The 16,329-nt window shown below is 44.8% G+C and overlaps 5 protein-coding genes across 5 annotated transcripts; 2 read left to right on the top strand and 3 right to left on the bottom strand.

The window, feature by feature from the left end:
- Positions 1–428: 428 nt before the first annotated feature.
- Positions 429–1,202, bottom strand: C8R40DRAFT_1071967 (uncharacterized protein; the record flags this gene model as incomplete). Its single annotated transcript, XM_046226407.1, has 3 exons — positions 429–629; positions 692–784; positions 837–1,202. The coding sequence occupies 3 exons, from the start codon at positions 1,200–1,202 to the stop codon at positions 429–431; spliced, it is 660 nt and encodes a 219-aa protein (XP_046083287.1).
- A 902-nt stretch (positions 1,203–2,104) lies between these two features.
- C8R40DRAFT_1071966 (uncharacterized protein) lies at positions 2,105–2,946 on the top strand (the record flags this gene model as incomplete). The annotated part of the gene is made up of 3 exons (XM_046226406.1): positions 2,105–2,614; positions 2,671–2,751; positions 2,818–2,946. The coding sequence occupies 3 exons, from the start codon at positions 2,105–2,107 to the stop codon at positions 2,944–2,946; spliced, it is 720 nt and encodes a 239-aa protein (XP_046083286.1).
- Positions 2,947–3,316: 370 nt separating this feature from the next.
- On the bottom strand, positions 3,317–7,170 carry C8R40DRAFT_1053087 (uncharacterized protein; the record flags this gene model as incomplete). The annotated part of the gene is made up of 5 exons (XM_046224812.1): positions 3,317–4,017; positions 4,075–4,612; positions 5,107–5,367; positions 5,443–6,941; positions 7,005–7,170. Coding segments are annotated over 5 exons (3,165 nt in total), but the record flags the coding sequence as incomplete, so codon positions are not given.
- Positions 7,171–7,831: 661 nt separating this feature from the next.
- C8R40DRAFT_1173916 (uncharacterized protein) lies at positions 7,832–11,901 on the bottom strand (the record flags this gene model as incomplete). Its single annotated transcript, XM_046232090.1, has 21 exons — positions 7,832–7,864; positions 7,920–7,961; positions 8,018–8,197; positions 8,260–8,418; positions 8,465–8,580; positions 8,654–8,942; positions 8,995–9,060; positions 9,119–9,289; positions 9,345–9,545; positions 9,600–9,686; positions 9,735–9,839; positions 9,903–9,986; positions 10,034–10,108; positions 10,182–10,397; positions 10,469–10,531; positions 10,587–10,808; positions 10,957–10,986; positions 11,041–11,139; positions 11,450–11,500; positions 11,556–11,777; positions 11,827–11,901. 21 exons carry the CDS (start codon positions 11,899–11,901, stop codon positions 7,832–7,834), a joined length of 2,586 nt encoding a protein of 861 aa, XP_046083284.1.
- Positions 11,902–12,796: 895 nt separating this feature from the next.
- On the top strand, positions 12,797–13,976 carry C8R40DRAFT_1071962 (uncharacterized protein; the record flags this gene model as incomplete). Its single annotated transcript, XM_046226405.1, has 5 exons — positions 12,797–13,192; positions 13,252–13,296; positions 13,348–13,452; positions 13,513–13,604; positions 13,748–13,976. The coding sequence occupies 5 exons, from the start codon at positions 12,797–12,799 to the stop codon at positions 13,974–13,976; spliced, it is 867 nt and encodes a 288-aa protein (XP_046083283.1).
- Between the last annotated feature and the right edge of the window lie 2,353 nt (positions 13,977–16,329).

The raw sequence follows: 16,329 nt of genomic DNA, 5'->3' as shown, positions 1-16,329 counted from the left end.
ATCACAAAGACATTCTTCGGCATATCAATATGAAAGGATATCGGAGATTCGTGCATCTGTCCGAATCAAAGGAAATGAGTTTATCGAATAGAAAGAACCAAGTACTCACTAGTGACATTTTGGCAAGAGATACATATATTGTCTAAAACGTGTAAAAGCTCAGCGCTTGCCACTTTGGCCGGAATGATGTTGATACATAGGGGTCTCTACGTCACAATCCTTGAACCTCAATGAACCTCCGTTGCGCGTTAATGAATATTGAATGTAATTTTAGGATTCGAATGATGTTTGTCCAGCTGTAGTATTGTAGAAAATGAAAAATAACAGCGAAGGGAAGAAGGGGGTGAGAATAGGAGGTATCAAGTACTTCGATATAACTCAAGAAACGATATATGAGACCGAATTCTTGAACGTGATAGACTACCCTACTACTTCTGCTTTCGTGCCTCCTTCTCAGCCTGTGCAAGACGCTGTCGGACCTCCTTGATCTCCTTTCGGGTTTTGGCAGCCTCATTTTGAAGAGATATTTTCTGGAGGGCTTGTTTGCGGTACTTCAGGTGGCATCTCACGAAATCATCAACAGCCCAATAATCGTGGTAGTCATCTAGAAATCGAAACTTCTTCACGGCCTGAAGACAACAGAAGAAAACTGAGATGTTAACTATGGTAACAATCGCGGGAACACGCTTACCAGCGAGCGAACCTCCTCGACTTTGGATGCTATTTGTTTAGTGAGAGGCTCGGTGCAGTCCAGGTGTTCTTGTACGAGCTTATCAATGTACGCCTGGCATAGAAATTAATGCAGGCTCATCATTCGTAAGAACTTTTTCACGGACCTTCACTTTATCGAAACGTTCAGTCGACCACTTGAGTTCCACACGTAGATTATATCCACCACGCCCAGGTCTACTAACCTCACCCTTGGGCTTCTGAATTTTCCGCAACGCAGACTCGTCGTCTGTGCCAACTTCAAGATCTTGCTCGCCATCGCCTGACACTTCCTTTGGACCCTGTCCTGCACAAGGATCTGCAGATGCTGCCTCTTGAACCAGCCCAGTTCTAGTCATGATACGGGGCTGAGGGTCGGAAATTAGTTCAAATGCCGGTGAATGGTATGGAGTGGCATGAGGTTGAGCAAAGTGAGATGCAGAAGCAAAGGCAACGCGTTGTGGAGTGGAGTGCGATTTGATCGAAGCGGACATGGAAGTGATAGTAGGGGAGGAATGAAATTTAGGGTCTGGAGAAGGAGATCGATTATAGGGCGATGTTCGCCGAACCATGCGCGAAGCTCGTTGATTAAGAATACGTCGGTCAACTGATTTAGCATGTACGGGAGATGCGTGTAACTCGACGCGATCGTGATATTCATGATTTGCGTGAGCAGTGTAAATATGTCGAGTTTGACGATTCGGGCTCATGATGAAGGACTCAAAAGATAAATTCGGTCTCTCGATTCCTGAGATGATATATGAGCTATGCCAAGGACAAAGGGGATGTCCTTGTTTTTTTTTCTTTTTCCGCTCTGTGATCTGATCAATCTTTCGAAGTCTTAACCGTCGAAAGAGAAGGATACTTGAAGTGGTTCAAAGGTCACAGATGAGCAGAATAAAGGGAAAGGGATTTGTACCATGATTGAATAGGATTGAATGCGTCTATTGCCTGTGATGTTAGGGTTTTCCAAAATCAAATTGACGCTTAGTCGAGGCGCTTATGTAGCTAATAGGATTTTTTCGTGTTGCTTCATTTTGTAATGTTAACGACGTCGCTTGCAACGACTCTTACACTTGTGTAATTTCAATCACCAATCTAGCTAGACATCCCAGGATATTTCACTAAATCTCTTACAAGAACGGCTCCAGAATAAAGATTTCTTTGGTACATCTCGCCTCGAAAAGGCTGCCGAAACAATGAAGATTATTGCTCGTCAAAACCCCTTTCACCTTTCAATCATTAGCTCATTGCGTTCAGCAGACGCGGCTCCCAAGTTCTTCACAGTCGAAACAATCATTTCTTTGCGAAATGGAGCAAAGAAGAAATCTTCAAGCTAGTAACTTTTTATATATATAGCCAACCGAATTCGAGTCAACGACACAAAAATTTCCCTATGACCTCCAACTCAGGCTATCCTGACGTCCACGGTATTGTCCCTTCATCTATTCGTAGAATTCCTTACGACCGCATCGAACTTCGCTCCTCTGCCACTCCAAGGCCTGCCTCAGTCGATCGTCGCATTCTTCGTACTCCTGGTGCTTTGAGGACTCCTCGGGCAACTGTCCGGACATCCCCTTACCATAATAGCCGCTCGCTGTCTCCAGATCCTAGCTTCAAGCCAACCTCGATTGCTGTAGAACTTACATCTTGCGATGGCTCCACCTCCTCCGACACTCGATTTGAGGATATGCCAACATTGGCGAACTCTCAACCCCGAATTATCTCCACCCGAAGTGCGACCTCTAGGGTTGAGAAGACAGCGGCACAAGATGGATTGGGAGATGAATCTGATTCAGATGATAAGATTGCAAAACCCTCGGGCGAAGTTGGTAAACCCAGTCGGGGAGGCTATAACTTGCGTATCAAATTAGGATGGGCGGACGATAGGTTCGATGATGTTGAAGTCTGTATCTTGGTCTACTTATGTTGGATATCTTTCTAATACTCCCTTCTACCCAGAAATTTATCAATGGACTCATCGAAAGGAAGTTGAATGTCACGCAACCTTTTGCTCAGCAGGATCCTTCGGACATCAAGGAGGTTCAGGATGTGGCAAGTCGAAATTTTTTCCCCTTGTCTCCCTAGTCCTAATTCTCTATCCTTCAGGCTTCAAGAAAGTTCCCATTTCTCCACGAGTATCGTAGTTACTGGGTCATCGATGATTTCATCAAATGCAACTTGAAACATCGAATGCAAATTGCGACAAAATCTGGTGCTAGGAAAGGAAAAATATAAATTTCACACCGAGGCGACCGGCTAGATAAAGGGTGCGATAGATAGTATACGGACAGCGCGCATGTGAACTTATACCCGATAATCTGACGTCGGTCGGTCTGACACCGACTTGTCGTTCTTCGTTTTCGCGAAATGATCACATAGGTTTTGCGTGAGCGTGAGCACTATATAACTAACACCTGTGAAACAGTATGGAGTAGCAGGTGTATTTGGACATTGAACAAGCTATCTTGACAACTTCAAATTCCCTCTTCTCCGATTTCTGAAATTTTTTCACTGACGTGTTACTGTTCATCTGAAATGTTTTGGCAGAGCGATTAATCGAGCACAATCTAATTGAAATAGACACAACCTCAGTCCTGCTTATGGATCAGTACTCCCAATCTTGGCTTGAGACAAATAAGAACAGGCAACTCACCCGCCCGAGAGACAGCACTACCACACAGTCTGCCTGAATTTTCCACCTCGCTGTGTGTCCCACAACTGCATCTACTGTGACAACATCATATCGGTCAAAGAATTGGGAAGATACTGTTCTACAGTCAAACCCTCGATCAACAAATTGCGCGAAAGGATCACAGTCTCGAGGACATGGTTTACTTGGTTTGATGGCTAATTTGGTCTTCCCTTCGTGTTCGAAGATATACTGGATTTGTCCTGCGAGCCACGATTCCTGAACTCCTTTCGTCTGATAGTAACAGACATAGCTATTCCCAACAACAAGACTAGGGATGCTGTAAAAGCCCTTAACCGCAGGAATCTGCGAGTAGCATCGTGGCTGGATATTCCCCGTTTGCTTCGCGAGCTTCAAAGGAAGTTGCACCAGTCCTGATATCACCTTGTGGCCAGGTGGCGGGCGGTCGTTCCTTTTACCGTCCATGATTTCCGTGACCCCAGAGTCGCCCAGCTCGGCGTTTTCGTTATCATCCATCTCGATACTGTTATAACCATATGCTTTATCCAGAAGATCTTTACAAAATTTGAGGAGGTCGGGACAATCTGGTCGCATGAGCCAACGACGAAATAAGGCACCCTTGAAGAACAGCCGCAATAAGGTGAATTCTAATTGACCTAAATTAGATTCCGATGGTCAGTGGATAGATATGTCGCGCGTGTGGATCCTCTTACCAATCTTATGATTTGTGGGCATCCTTTGTACTTTACCGATCAGTCTCTCAAATGGGAATCCCCACCAATTGCGTACAGTAGAAAAGCTCTCCATGAAGTCGTATATGTGGAATGCCAAATGATGTGTAGGTAGAATGAAACCTGGAAAGATCTGTTTCAATCCGAGGATATGTTCCCTCAGAGAGGATCTAAATTGATCGCGGGTTTTGGGGGATAAACTATTCCGAGTCATCAAAATGGAGACACAGGTTAGATGCATGGAAGTCTCCAAGACAGGAACCATATCGGCTGCATTATCTACTGCAGAAGGAGAACCTTTGCCCCACATGCTAATCAGAGCTAAGGGTAGGTGGATGTTGAACAGAACTCGCCAATGATCAGCTTTTAGAGTGCCTGCCTGCGGAAGCCCCATATCGGATGGTGGACGGACAATCCAGGAGGGCACACTGATTTCGCGGATCGCTTTTTGAACTGTCTGCAGAACCTTATCCGAAGCAATAACCACTCGTGGCAACGGCTCTAAAGGTTTGGTCAGGCGCTAAGTGTCCATTGTGAGAGTAGAACACTAACGGAATGCAAGTAACTACGCACCCATTTGATCAACTTATCGATAAGTTCTGTCTTGCCGAATTTTCCCTCGGGCAGAATGTCAAGGTCAGTGCAAACGAAGGCCAGCGCTATCAACGTTTGCCTATTGAGGTTAACTCTCAGATGTTTTTCACTGACTTCGTTGTTGAAAGGTTGAGTAAGGAAACGATGTATGTGTCCGACAGCATGAGCGCTGTGCCAGTTGAAGTGTTTGATGGTTTCAGCCAACAGACCGAAGCGACCCTGTATCCCTGGTATGCGAAGGGGGTCCATGCGTTGCTTTTCATGGATGTCGTGTAGTCGTAGCCAAGGAATCGAGGGGGCGGGCCTGTCCTTTGGTGTAAAAAGTGGCCATTCGAACGCCCGACCAGGGTCAATTATCCGTTCCGATAGCTTAAAGAAGTTAAGTTCGAAATATTAAGTAGTTTCCAATAATTTGCTCACCCAGCGGTACAAGGAATCTCCGAACTCTCGCCGACTGATACCTTTTTGACCTCTGGAATGAAAGCGAGTTTGGGATCGTATTTCCTCCTTCGTGTCTGGTATCTCCATCAAGTCATTACATACATAGGCCAGGACAACCCATTTGAATTTTCCCAACCGTTTCCGAAGACGATCGCGATCAACATTGGAAGCTGGAAGGCCCCGAGACAATAAATAGTGGAGGTCAGATATTCCTTGGAAGGCTCTAGGATCCCCTCGAATCTCTTCTTCAAGTTGTGTCATTCTAGCGACATGGGCGGTTCGCTCAACAGGGGAGAGATCGCCCCATTCGAGTACGGAAAGTCTTTGATCTGAGGCTTCAGGTTGGTCTAATCCCAAATTCCCCGTCATAATTGGGGTAGCTTGGATTATAGAAGCGAGTTCGGATGAATGGGGGGGTGGAGTAAAATCATGATAGAAAGAAACGAAGGATTTTTTTTTCTGATTTTTCTTCTCCGTTGTCGACTTTTTAGGTTCTCCGTCACTAGAATCTGGGTTATCGAGGCCCAAGACCTCTCGAGCAAACCTTTGCATCAGAATGAGAAACAAGATATGCATAGGATCGACCATTAATTGTTTTATGGGATTCCAATACGGTAGACGCCAGAGCTCAGAATATCGGGTGCCGTAGAAAAATTCGACTTCCTCGCGATCTTTAGGTGTTTTTGCGTTACACCATGCCTCGGCTCCTTCTTTCAGAAACTCAACGGCTGCAGTTTCCCAGTTCTCATAATCGGTTCTTCCAAGATGAGCACGATGCCAACACTTGCACAAGAAGCAAGTGTGGTGAGAAGTGACGTCGAGAAAGCCGGCAAATGGACGTGCAGCCTTGAAGTCCATCAGTACGCCTGCAATAGCGACTCTGAATACACGTTCATTGAGCCCCTGACCATTGCAATGAGTTCGATAAGTGTGATAAGGTTGCAATCCACGTGAGTAGCCAGCGGAGAACTCGTCAATGAGGAGACGCCAGTAGTGACGATGTTCTGCATTCTTAGCATCAGGCTCGGTTTTTCCTTGGATGAGACCAGGAATGAAAATCCACGCTGGGTCATTGCGCATGGTCAGGGGCAGATTGAGGCATACTAAAGATGTGATGCCTGTCGACCTTGTCTTTCCTCGAATTCGATTTCCCTCGACGTTGAAGAAGTCGGCATGGAGAAGGAAGAGCCATCTTCCCTCGCTTCCTCGATCGGCAAGAAATAGTTTCCCGTCGTGCCCCCTGAAGGTGTGTATGAACGAGCCGTCTTTGATATCCCGTTTTACATCAGGGATTTTCTCGGACGAGGTAATGTCATCGCAGAAGCGATCTCCATACTGCTCTATTTCTGGGTGTGCAATGAATCGGCCAAACCATTCATAGAAAGAGTAGGCATGATAAGTCTTGATTGGTTTTCCTTCCTGCAATAGGAGTTCCATACACGGCTCTGAGAGTTTGGTCAGACGTTCGCCGCAATGGGTCGGGTAAACAGGATCAGAACACCCATTAGGGTATGTGGGGGCGTGCGTAAAGCTGCAACGAGGGCACACAGCATAAGGAATGCTCGGAACTTCCAGATTCAGAGCCTTTTCTACAGTTTCAATCGATTCCGGAATATCATTGAGAGCCTTCCTTTGAATGTAATTCGGTTGTCCTGCAAGTGAAACAATGGAATACCCAAACAACTTCAGCATTTTGAGCAGCACCCCGGAACCGCGGCGTGCTGCTCCCTCAAATACTCGATTTACAAGAGCAATGGTATATGTAATAAGGGTGGCTGTATTCAACTTCTCCTCAGGTCTTACGAAAGCATTTGCTACACACAGAATCAATATCATGTCAGGTGAAGGATCTTCAAGTATTCTGGATGTAAACTTACTATTGTTGATTTTAATGGGCGATGTATTATCTGGATAGGCTTTACGCCAATCGTATAGGAGGTCCTCCAGAGCATCTACTTCCTCCCATACGGCCCTGACTTTCTCTTGTGCGTGAGAGTGTTTGATCCTTGAGAGTTCGAAACGGACATATGCAAGGCTTCGATCAGCTGCATCACAGACGGTGTAAATTTTCTGTCGATCCGAGGTGCTAGTAAGCTCCTGGAATCCATTGCGCGCATTCACGATGACATCCCGAAGACGATCGGCAGATTTCAAGGCTTTCAGAGCTAAAGCGCCAGCTCCAACACCAGGATCGTTCAAATCATGATCCTTTGAAACCTGTAATGGGGTCAAATCATGATAGTGAGATCAAGCAAAGTCACGGACGAATTCCCTTCGATTAACTTCAGCTGTTGTCGCGTTACTATCAAGGCTGGGGACCGTTGAAGATGAGGTAGGTAGAGATGGTGCCGCTGCGATGTTCCTCGTTTCTTCTTCAATGAGATCTTTAAGAGTGAACTTTTTCTTCTTCCACTTAGCCATTCCGGTGAGAAATCGTTGTGGTTCTCAAGAAGTACAGAAACTGAGAGATTTGTCAGAATATGATGTAAGTAGGACAAATCATCAATCTAACAGTTGTGTATTCTACTCCTATAAACCAACGAATGACCATTCAATGACCATTAAATTCCAATGCATTCAGCAAGTCATATTAGATAGACCAAATGGTGCGAGTTCGATGTTCAACCCGCAAGTTGAAGGAGAAGATACAGGACCGAGAAATATGTACATGAGATTGATTACAAGTGCAGTAGCAGCATGTCAGTCACATTTTGCGTTCGTCGAGCATAGCTTCAAACTGAGGATATTGTTAATTGTCAAGGATTCACGATTCATAATATTGTCGAGCGTACATGGATGATAGGACAGTGGGGTCTTCCTCTATTCCTAACCTTCTAACAGAAAGAAAAATGTTAGTTCAGGGCAAAAGAGAAATTTCAATGCAATTTACCGACGATGGCGGCAACGAAATTTCATATTTTCGTGCGGTAGTTAATCGTTGTGCGACAGGGCCATGATGACTTTCCTTCAATACTGTGAAAGCAGTCGCCGTGTTATCATTTGACAGCGAGGAATCGATATTGCGCGAAACGAAAGGACGTTGCAAGGAATCAAGACCGACTGAGGCGACCTACAAAATTGATTCGCAACTCAACTCAGAGCATAGCAATCCTCATGACACGATCGACGTACCTTGCTATTGATGGGTGATGGAAATATAGTCTGTCTTGGACTTTCGTTGTGGTGATTCAACCCTGTGCTCGTCGTTCCACATGACGACGAGATGAGCGAGGATCGCATGACTCTCGAAGGGCAAGGACTTCGTTGAGTAGAGCGACAGTCTATATCAACCTGCAATTGGTTTAGACATTGTTTCTGTTGTGAATTGTGTGCATACATTGCGACTAAATCGTGAAAGCTGATGGGTAATGTTGGGTGCTTTTGTAGTAGGGGGCTCGATCCAAGAGTTAGTACGGCAACACATGTCACTGTTATATGCATGAACGTTTACCTCTAAAAAATGTCCGATAGGTTCAGAGCATCAGGCTGCGAGTAACATCGACATATTAGCCATGAGCTTCCGTACCTTTTACTTCCACTTTTATCTCTCGAGGGCCGACGACCTCCGGCTCACCCTCTGAAAGGATATGCCCCTCCCCATCAGTTGAATTAGCATTCAGAGTTCCCTGGAGATCTTGTAAATAATGATCAGACCGGGATGCGGCAAACCGTTCACTTGCCGACGCCATGTATCCTCTCCCAGATGGCACTTCAGCTTGTTGGGGATTTGATTGTGCTGTAAGCCAAGCCATTTTCAAAGCTCGGACTTCCTTCTCTCGAGACTGTAACTCTCCTTCGAGGGAATCACGAAAGTCCTTTGTTGTGATCGCTTCAAAGGTAAAATAGTTGAATCAACAAAGTGCGAACCTCTAAACATTTGATTTCCTCTCGAGAGTTCGACAGTTCCGTTTGAACTATCTGGAGGAGGTTGTTCTAAATGAACGTAGGAGATAAAGCCGGAGATGAGCTGGGAAAGTGAGAATACACGCACCTGCGTCTCGTATTTCGAGGTCGTCTCCTGTTCAGATCTTTCTAATTGGAGACAGCGTCGTTGTAAACTTAACAACTCCTTATTCTGCGCAATCAACTTAGGGTGTTCTGTAGGTGCTTGAGGAAGATGCTTTAATTGAGCTTCGACAATGTGAGATTGGTCGATTTGAGTCTAATAAGGCAAGCTTTAAAGCGAGTCGTGGAGTGCTAGAACAGAACAAACTTACTTGCACTGTCGACATGTCCAATTCCAGGGTCTCTTTCTCCGCTTGTAGCGATGCCAGGTGTCGGTGACTGGCTTCGAGCTTGCCTCTGTGTTCGTCTAAGTCATGCACTAATTGAATTTGCTTTTCTCTGCCAGTTGAAAGCTCGTCCTGATATTTCCGGTGTGAGTTTTCCAACTCTTCTCTGAGCTCTTGCGCGAACTTCTAAAGATGACGAGTGAGGTGGACGCGGTGCGAGTCTGGGAAAAGATTCCATACCTCCAGCATCTCTATTCTGGGTTTGTAGGTGCCCTCGAGCAACTGCTCAAGCTGAGCTTTGCAATTTTTGGTGTCGTCGAGTTCGGACTGTTCTAGATTGTGAATATGACACAATTCATAGTGAAATAACGATACCTGAAGAACATTGTTTCGGGCTCCGACAGTCTCCGAAGAATCAAGCGCGCCTTGAAGTGATTCTTTGAGCTGAGATTCGCGATTTATGGCGCGCTTGAACTGGGTCTGATGGGAGGGGAGAAAACAAAGATAAAAAGTCGAGCAGCGCGACAGTCAAACAGCCTGTACCTTGAAGATCTCCATCTTTGTTTTAAACCTGCAGGTTTGCTTGAGCGACAGTTCAAGTCGAACCAGCGCGTTATCGAGGTTGATCTGTTGAAATCGTTAATGGTAAGTAATTTGAAGAATGATACAGATACCTGAAGTGCATTATTTTTGCTTCGCGAAGTCTGCAGTAAATCGCGAGCGTCTCGAAGAGATTGTTCAAGCTGAGCCTGGCAACGGATTTTTATGTATTAAGGGCAAGAATTGGAAGGAATCAGACGTTCGAGGGCCGCGCATGCTTACTTGTAGTATCGACATGTCCGATTGCATAGATCTCTTTTCCCCTTCGAGCGCTTCCACTTTTCGGAGAGCATTTGCAAGCTTGCTCATGTTTTCGTTAACCTCCCGTTTATACATTTCTTGGTACCTCTCTTCGATCAAAAGCTCCTTCTGCTCATACTTTTGGTGAGAGGAGGTTTTCAGCTCCGATTTGACTAACTCGAGCCCTTGAGCACGTTTCTGATAATGGTTAACTCAGTTAATAACCTTGGTATGATGATAAAGCCCGGGCAACCGTGATTTATACATACCTTAGGCATATCCACTTCGCTGGTTGACTGTTCGAGCATCAATTTGATTTCAGCAAGTTGGTTCTGTTCGATAAGCAATTAATTAAATGAGGTTCGAAGAGGTGGTATGTAGGTATACCTGCAGCGAATGTTTTTCTGTGTTCAGTTGGTCTATCTGCTGTCTATAGTCTTGTTTATGATCCTCCAACAAGAAATGTCGTGCTTCGATGTGACCAAGTTCTGTACGATGAAGAAGTATGTCGCTTGTTTCGGTCTGAACTTGATTTGGCTTCGAAGATTTTCCAGAACTAGCAGGATTCAGGCTTTCGCCTGCATCCGTGGTCCTACGCGCCTGCATTTTCTATGTAATTTCAGAGATAACCTATGGGTCATGGAATCACATTTTTTACCTCCATCTGATTTCCCGGAGTTTCCAGATTTAGCAAGAGTCAAGTTGTGGTCAGAGGAACGTACATAACGCACAGCGATATGAACTAGCACGGACATACCTCTGACTTGTTTGCTTTCCCATCATGACACTGTTTGATTAACATGAGGCTTATCGAGTCAATGAAGACGATTTTGATACGTACCTCAGAGGCCTCATCTAGATGGCTACTGCTTGGTATATCTTTCGCTGGTTCAAATAGCTTGTCATCTCGTGCATTTTTCTGCTGGAGGAACTTGAATGCCTGATGATAGATATTTCAGCATAGTATAGATGAAGAAGAACTTATTGTAATTTGCCCTCCATAGCTTATTATAGGCTTCCACGGTGAATTGCAAATCAGTCAAAAGTTCGTTAGAATGCTGCACCAAAAACTAAACAAAAGTATCAGAGTGTCAAAGATAAAATCCACGATGGATCATACTGAATTATCATCTTCGATACACCTGAATGCTTCGTTTGCTGTTCTTCCTCTTTCTAGGCGTTGAAGTATACCGACCAGACTCTGAGATATCAGTTGTATTTAATGTCTTATGACAAAATCTTCCACGAACCTCAATGGTTTGTACGAAATCGTTCTGCTGCTCGTACGCGTAATGTCCAGGCTAGCATGAAGACATGTATCAGCGATTGCGGTATTTTCAAATATGATAGAGGTACCATGAGGCCTATCCGACTCTCCATGTCAATGAGTAAAGCACTTTTAGCTTGAAGTTGAACCTCTGCGACAGTGAGTCTAGAGGCAAGATCGTTATTCGCTTGCAACGCTTGTCCGATTGCCAGGTCTCTCTCGTGGGTGACTTGCGCAAGGCTTGTACGGAGAGTATAGTTATCAGCTTGGAGCTGATCAACATGAAGTGGGGATATGAGTCTGATTTTCGACTTGTCAAGTCAGTATCGGTGGTAACACATAATGCTACTCGTGACATACGACTCGTTCTGATGCATTGTCAGATTCGTCCGAATCATCTGTTGGTGCGGAATATTTGTTCCTTTTTCGAGGCATTCTAGTGGGGAAAGAAGTGAGAGGGACGACAAGGCGATTCACCATAGCACGGAAACGAGCGATCAATACTTAAGTAGTTTGCCGAATGTCCTTTCAATGGGGGGTCGCTTTTGTTCTTTGCGTTGAAATAATTTATTGCAGGAGCAAGGCACGTTTATTGTTCAGAATGAATGTCTTTGTTTTAAGTTACTTTGTTTGAAATGATGACCTATGATGTTCATTTGAGGTATCCACGAAGAGGCCCGGCCTATGGTGTGTCTAGGAGCGTGCCAGTGCTCCAAGAAGAGACTAAACCGTACACACATGTTTGTAGTAGGAATGACGAATACGGACTTAGAGTTCATAGTAATCGAAAATTGCCATGGGGCGTCCCGGTTGACCGCGGATTCCGGTTCGAGTGAATGATCGCGATAAGATGATAATATTACTGTGGAAGATTGACTCCTAACAGTTCATTGGATAATCTGTAAATTTGATTGTACTTACATCGAAAGAAAAACTACTGCGCGATGTTGAGTGCGCAGATATGGAAATTGAGCTTGCGTCCTTTGATAAAGCAGCCATTCAATGCTTATCATGTGAACGCATTGAAGGGGATCAAATGAAGCTGATACGATAAGAGTGCTTTATGAGTATGGAAAAGGAATTTTGATTGATTGACACTCACCGTCGAAAGCTACGTAGCCGACATTCCAAACCGCTTCAGCACCAGACAAAGGACCTTGGAGGTTGTGAGATGAAAGGAGCCAATTACATAATCGCTGCGGTCCTTCAATGCCCATTGTACCCTTCAGCGAATATGACTAGCCTATGGCACGCTATATAACGCTGCTGGGTCTGCTTGTCGACGTATCAGGTTCCCCTCAAGTCTTTCTAGGTCAGTTTTATACCTCATATGGTCGAGTCGCACTTTGCTGCAAATACTGAAGCATCCAATATTAGAATGCGCTCGAAAACTACTTCTGTCACAAAAAAATCTCGCCCTCAAACGCCAGAACGAGCATCCAAATATCAACTTATCGGGTCATCTACTCCCCGCCCTCGTATTACCTATGGTAAACATTCTAGAAACCGATCGTTACCCGACAGTCCTTCCCGTTACCACCAGAGTCTCGCAGTTGTATCAACTTCGACCACCTCCATGCAATCATTAGCATCGGACTATGAAGAACCAATCGTGGTCCCAGATTCTCCTCAACTTATGAATGCACCGAGTCTTTCTGCTTCGAAGGATACATCGTTCGCTTCGGCGCCGGGTATCGAAAAGATAGGCTTATCCACCAATGTTCAGGTGTGATTTCTCTTATATGCATCAATTCTCGCTCAGAATTCTTCCCTTCCTCTGCTTAGATTGACCGACAAAATGAAATCGACGAATCGAAAATCTACCCGCAAGTAAGTGTTGTCGTCTCTTGGATTGTGTTTTCACTCATCAGAAGGATACAGTCTTCGTCTACTAGATCCACCAGAGCATCCACACGAGAAGCTAAGTTGAAAGATGCGCTCGCTCGCACTGAAGAGAATCTCAAGGTTGCCCTTCAAGATGCTCAGGTGTGTATCATCGAAACTATATATACAATGTTCACAGCTGAGTGTACTAATGAACACCAGGATGCTAAGAATGAGATTGAAGCTCTTAAAAAGGCCGAGGAAGTCCGCAATGAATGTCCTTGTTGCGCGCAAGTGATGTTCCAGCCTTTCATGTAATTTATCCAAACTACTGCCTGTTATATGACGCACTAACTATTTGAATCAGCCTTTCTTGTGGTCATACGTGCTGCAAAGAATGCCTTGTCACATTAGTGGGCCTTTATATCAAATCTCACATGAATTTTGCTTGTCCCAGCTGTCGCGCGGTACAGGGGCGTTTTACACCAATTCCTAACTACGCCTGCCAATCTCATGTCGACGAGATGCTAAAAGGCAAGACACCGACCAATCGTCAGCCGTTGCAGTGGCCGCGCCAGTTTCGATCTGGGCCAGTTGTTCTCCCTTACCCTCCGAGCAATGGAACTTTTCCTGTCTTACATCCTCGGGCACCCGCTCCACCTGTATTTCCCATTGTAATCGACTAAATAGTCTGCCTCTTCTATCTGCCTATGTGACCAATCTGTAATATTTCTTTGTTTAACTTTCGAGAGTCTGGAGTGTAGTACGTAATAAGATCCTTTCGGTCCGTCCTTAGAGTACTATAGAAATAAATAAACAGATGTTTTCCTGTCTGCACTGGCCAAGCAGTAGATCAGTTCATGTTCGTACATCTCATTATCTCTAATGCTTGCAGATCAACTGTCGTGGTGAACAAGGGTATCAACAGGTCACAATTGAACATGGAGGATGGGTTGTCTCGATTATCGTGATATGCACGGGAGGATGTAACACATGGAAAGGAAACGAATGATTGGCACAGTGCCATTGAGGAACGACCGGGTCCCATACTTATGATCATAAATTAGAATATGGTTGCGGTAAGCTATATTATTTTTATAGTTATGCATGAACCTCATCCCTAGTCTCGTGGAGCAGAATTTGCAAGTTGAAAAAGACTTTCTTCCATCAGGGATTATTCGGACACACAATTGTCCTCCAGTAGCGTAGATGTTCGTCAGAGATCGAGGTAAGCCTTTTCAGAAGACGACACTCATTGCTCTCAAGATAATCTCATAAGTAATGTTTATGTTGTTTGGGCGTATTTCGCGGATTTTTTGTCGATTACTGGATGAACTCGACAACCGGTTAAGTGCCGCCGTGCGGCACTTTCTTTGTTATAAGCAAGTTCCTTTCTCTTTTTCTTACATCCATTGCCCCAGCTCATGCATTCGTGTACCCCAGCATCTTCGCCGAAGCGACTTTTGAATCTTGCTCATAACGCCTCAGAGTCCAATCCCATAGTATGTCCTCTAAAGCACTTTCCATTTCATTGCCACTGAATTCATTAATAGAAGGTCCGATTAGTATCTGCGTTGGACACCGACTCTCAGCAGGCGGAGATCTATAACTTAAACCTCCAGCTTGCCCATTCAGCAACGCGAAACAATATACTTCTTCGAGCTTTGAAAGAAGGGAACTTGGACCCAGCTTCTTTGTTTCTGGGAGCGGACAAAGGTCGGGCTATGACGAAGGACGGGTTGGAATCTTTGATTGGGCCATCGGTATACTGGAAGCCTTTTTGTTATATTGATATACTTGACAAAAACTGTAGTGTGATCACTATGAAGCCCGGAAGTTTGCAGTGGAAGTCATCTTATATGTATGTCGTTGTGTGCTCACATCAAAGATAAAATTAACTCTTTGTTACCTCAGGACCTTGAACGGACAATTGATTATTTGAGAGAGGTCCGTAAGGGCTCGTCGGACTCTCCTGTGGACAACGATCCAGTATGTACCAGATCTCCTACAGCTTTCAAGGCGCATTTAATGTTCTAGTATGCAGTTCTCGATTCCCTGTGCAAATAAGGCAGAAACAGAGTTACAGAAATGTCAAATTGAGTACGCGAAACTCAAAGAGGTTAGTCTTGTCTTTGACGATCATATCACATTCTTGACAATTTCTCAGGCATACGAGACTATTGAGGCGGAAATTTTCAACATGTCCATGTCCAACAAAGCAGCAACCCCCACACCTGCAAGCCAAATTGATCCGGTCTTGTACACTTCCCCCGACAACAGCACCCAGGGCGCACCGATCATCGGATCCGAGCCTGTGGAAGACGATACTGAGCACTCGCCCGCTCATTTAAATATCAATGACCAGGCAAAATCTGATTTGAAGAAAGCACTTGATGATAAAGTGGACCAGCTTCTGAAAGCTGAAACATACACTTCCAAACTCGAGAAGATCATAGAAGGATATGAAAATCGTGAGGATGGACGGGATGAAATTGAAGTAAGGTCGCAATTACTACATGATGTTATTTATGGTCTTACTTCGCACATGACAGAACCGACTCGCCCTTGATTGCGATGCCCTCCGTGAAGATATGAAGAACTTGGAGGTCAGTTCTCATTTTTCCTTTGTCAACGTCTAATGACACAAAGAGTGATAGAAAACCCATGATGAGCTCGAAGTTGATTTGCAATCCCGTGAATCGGAAATTCGAAACTTGCAAAGTACTCTACTGGCAAGAGATCAGGAAGATGTGAACTTCAAGGTTTGAGTTTCTTTTTTTCCTTCTTTACCTGGCTCTTATCCTTACTCAGAACCAAATTCAAGCCCTTCGCCAAAAGCTGTCTCGCATCCGGGAAGACAGAGTCTTGAAGGTGATGCTATCCTTCGTGTATTCAATTCCTTTCTAACTTCTAGACAGAGCCGTTACAACGAGCTGGAAAGTGCCTATAATGACCAATTTGTTTGAGCTTAGCTTTATGTAGACATCGGACTGACATTTCTGACATGACTTATATCGTCCAGGATAAGCTCAAGCAAAT

This window comes from Lentinula edodes (assembly GCF_021015755.1).
Source record: "Lentinula edodes strain Le(Bin) 0899 ss11 chromosome Unknown C8R40scaffold_33, whole genome shotgun sequence".
Lineage (NCBI taxonomy): Eukaryota > Fungi > Basidiomycota > Agaricomycetes > Agaricales > Omphalotaceae > Lentinula > Lentinula edodes.
The sequence above is the reverse complement of the archived record's forward strand: the minus strand, read 5'-3'. Positions and strand labels throughout refer to the sequence as shown.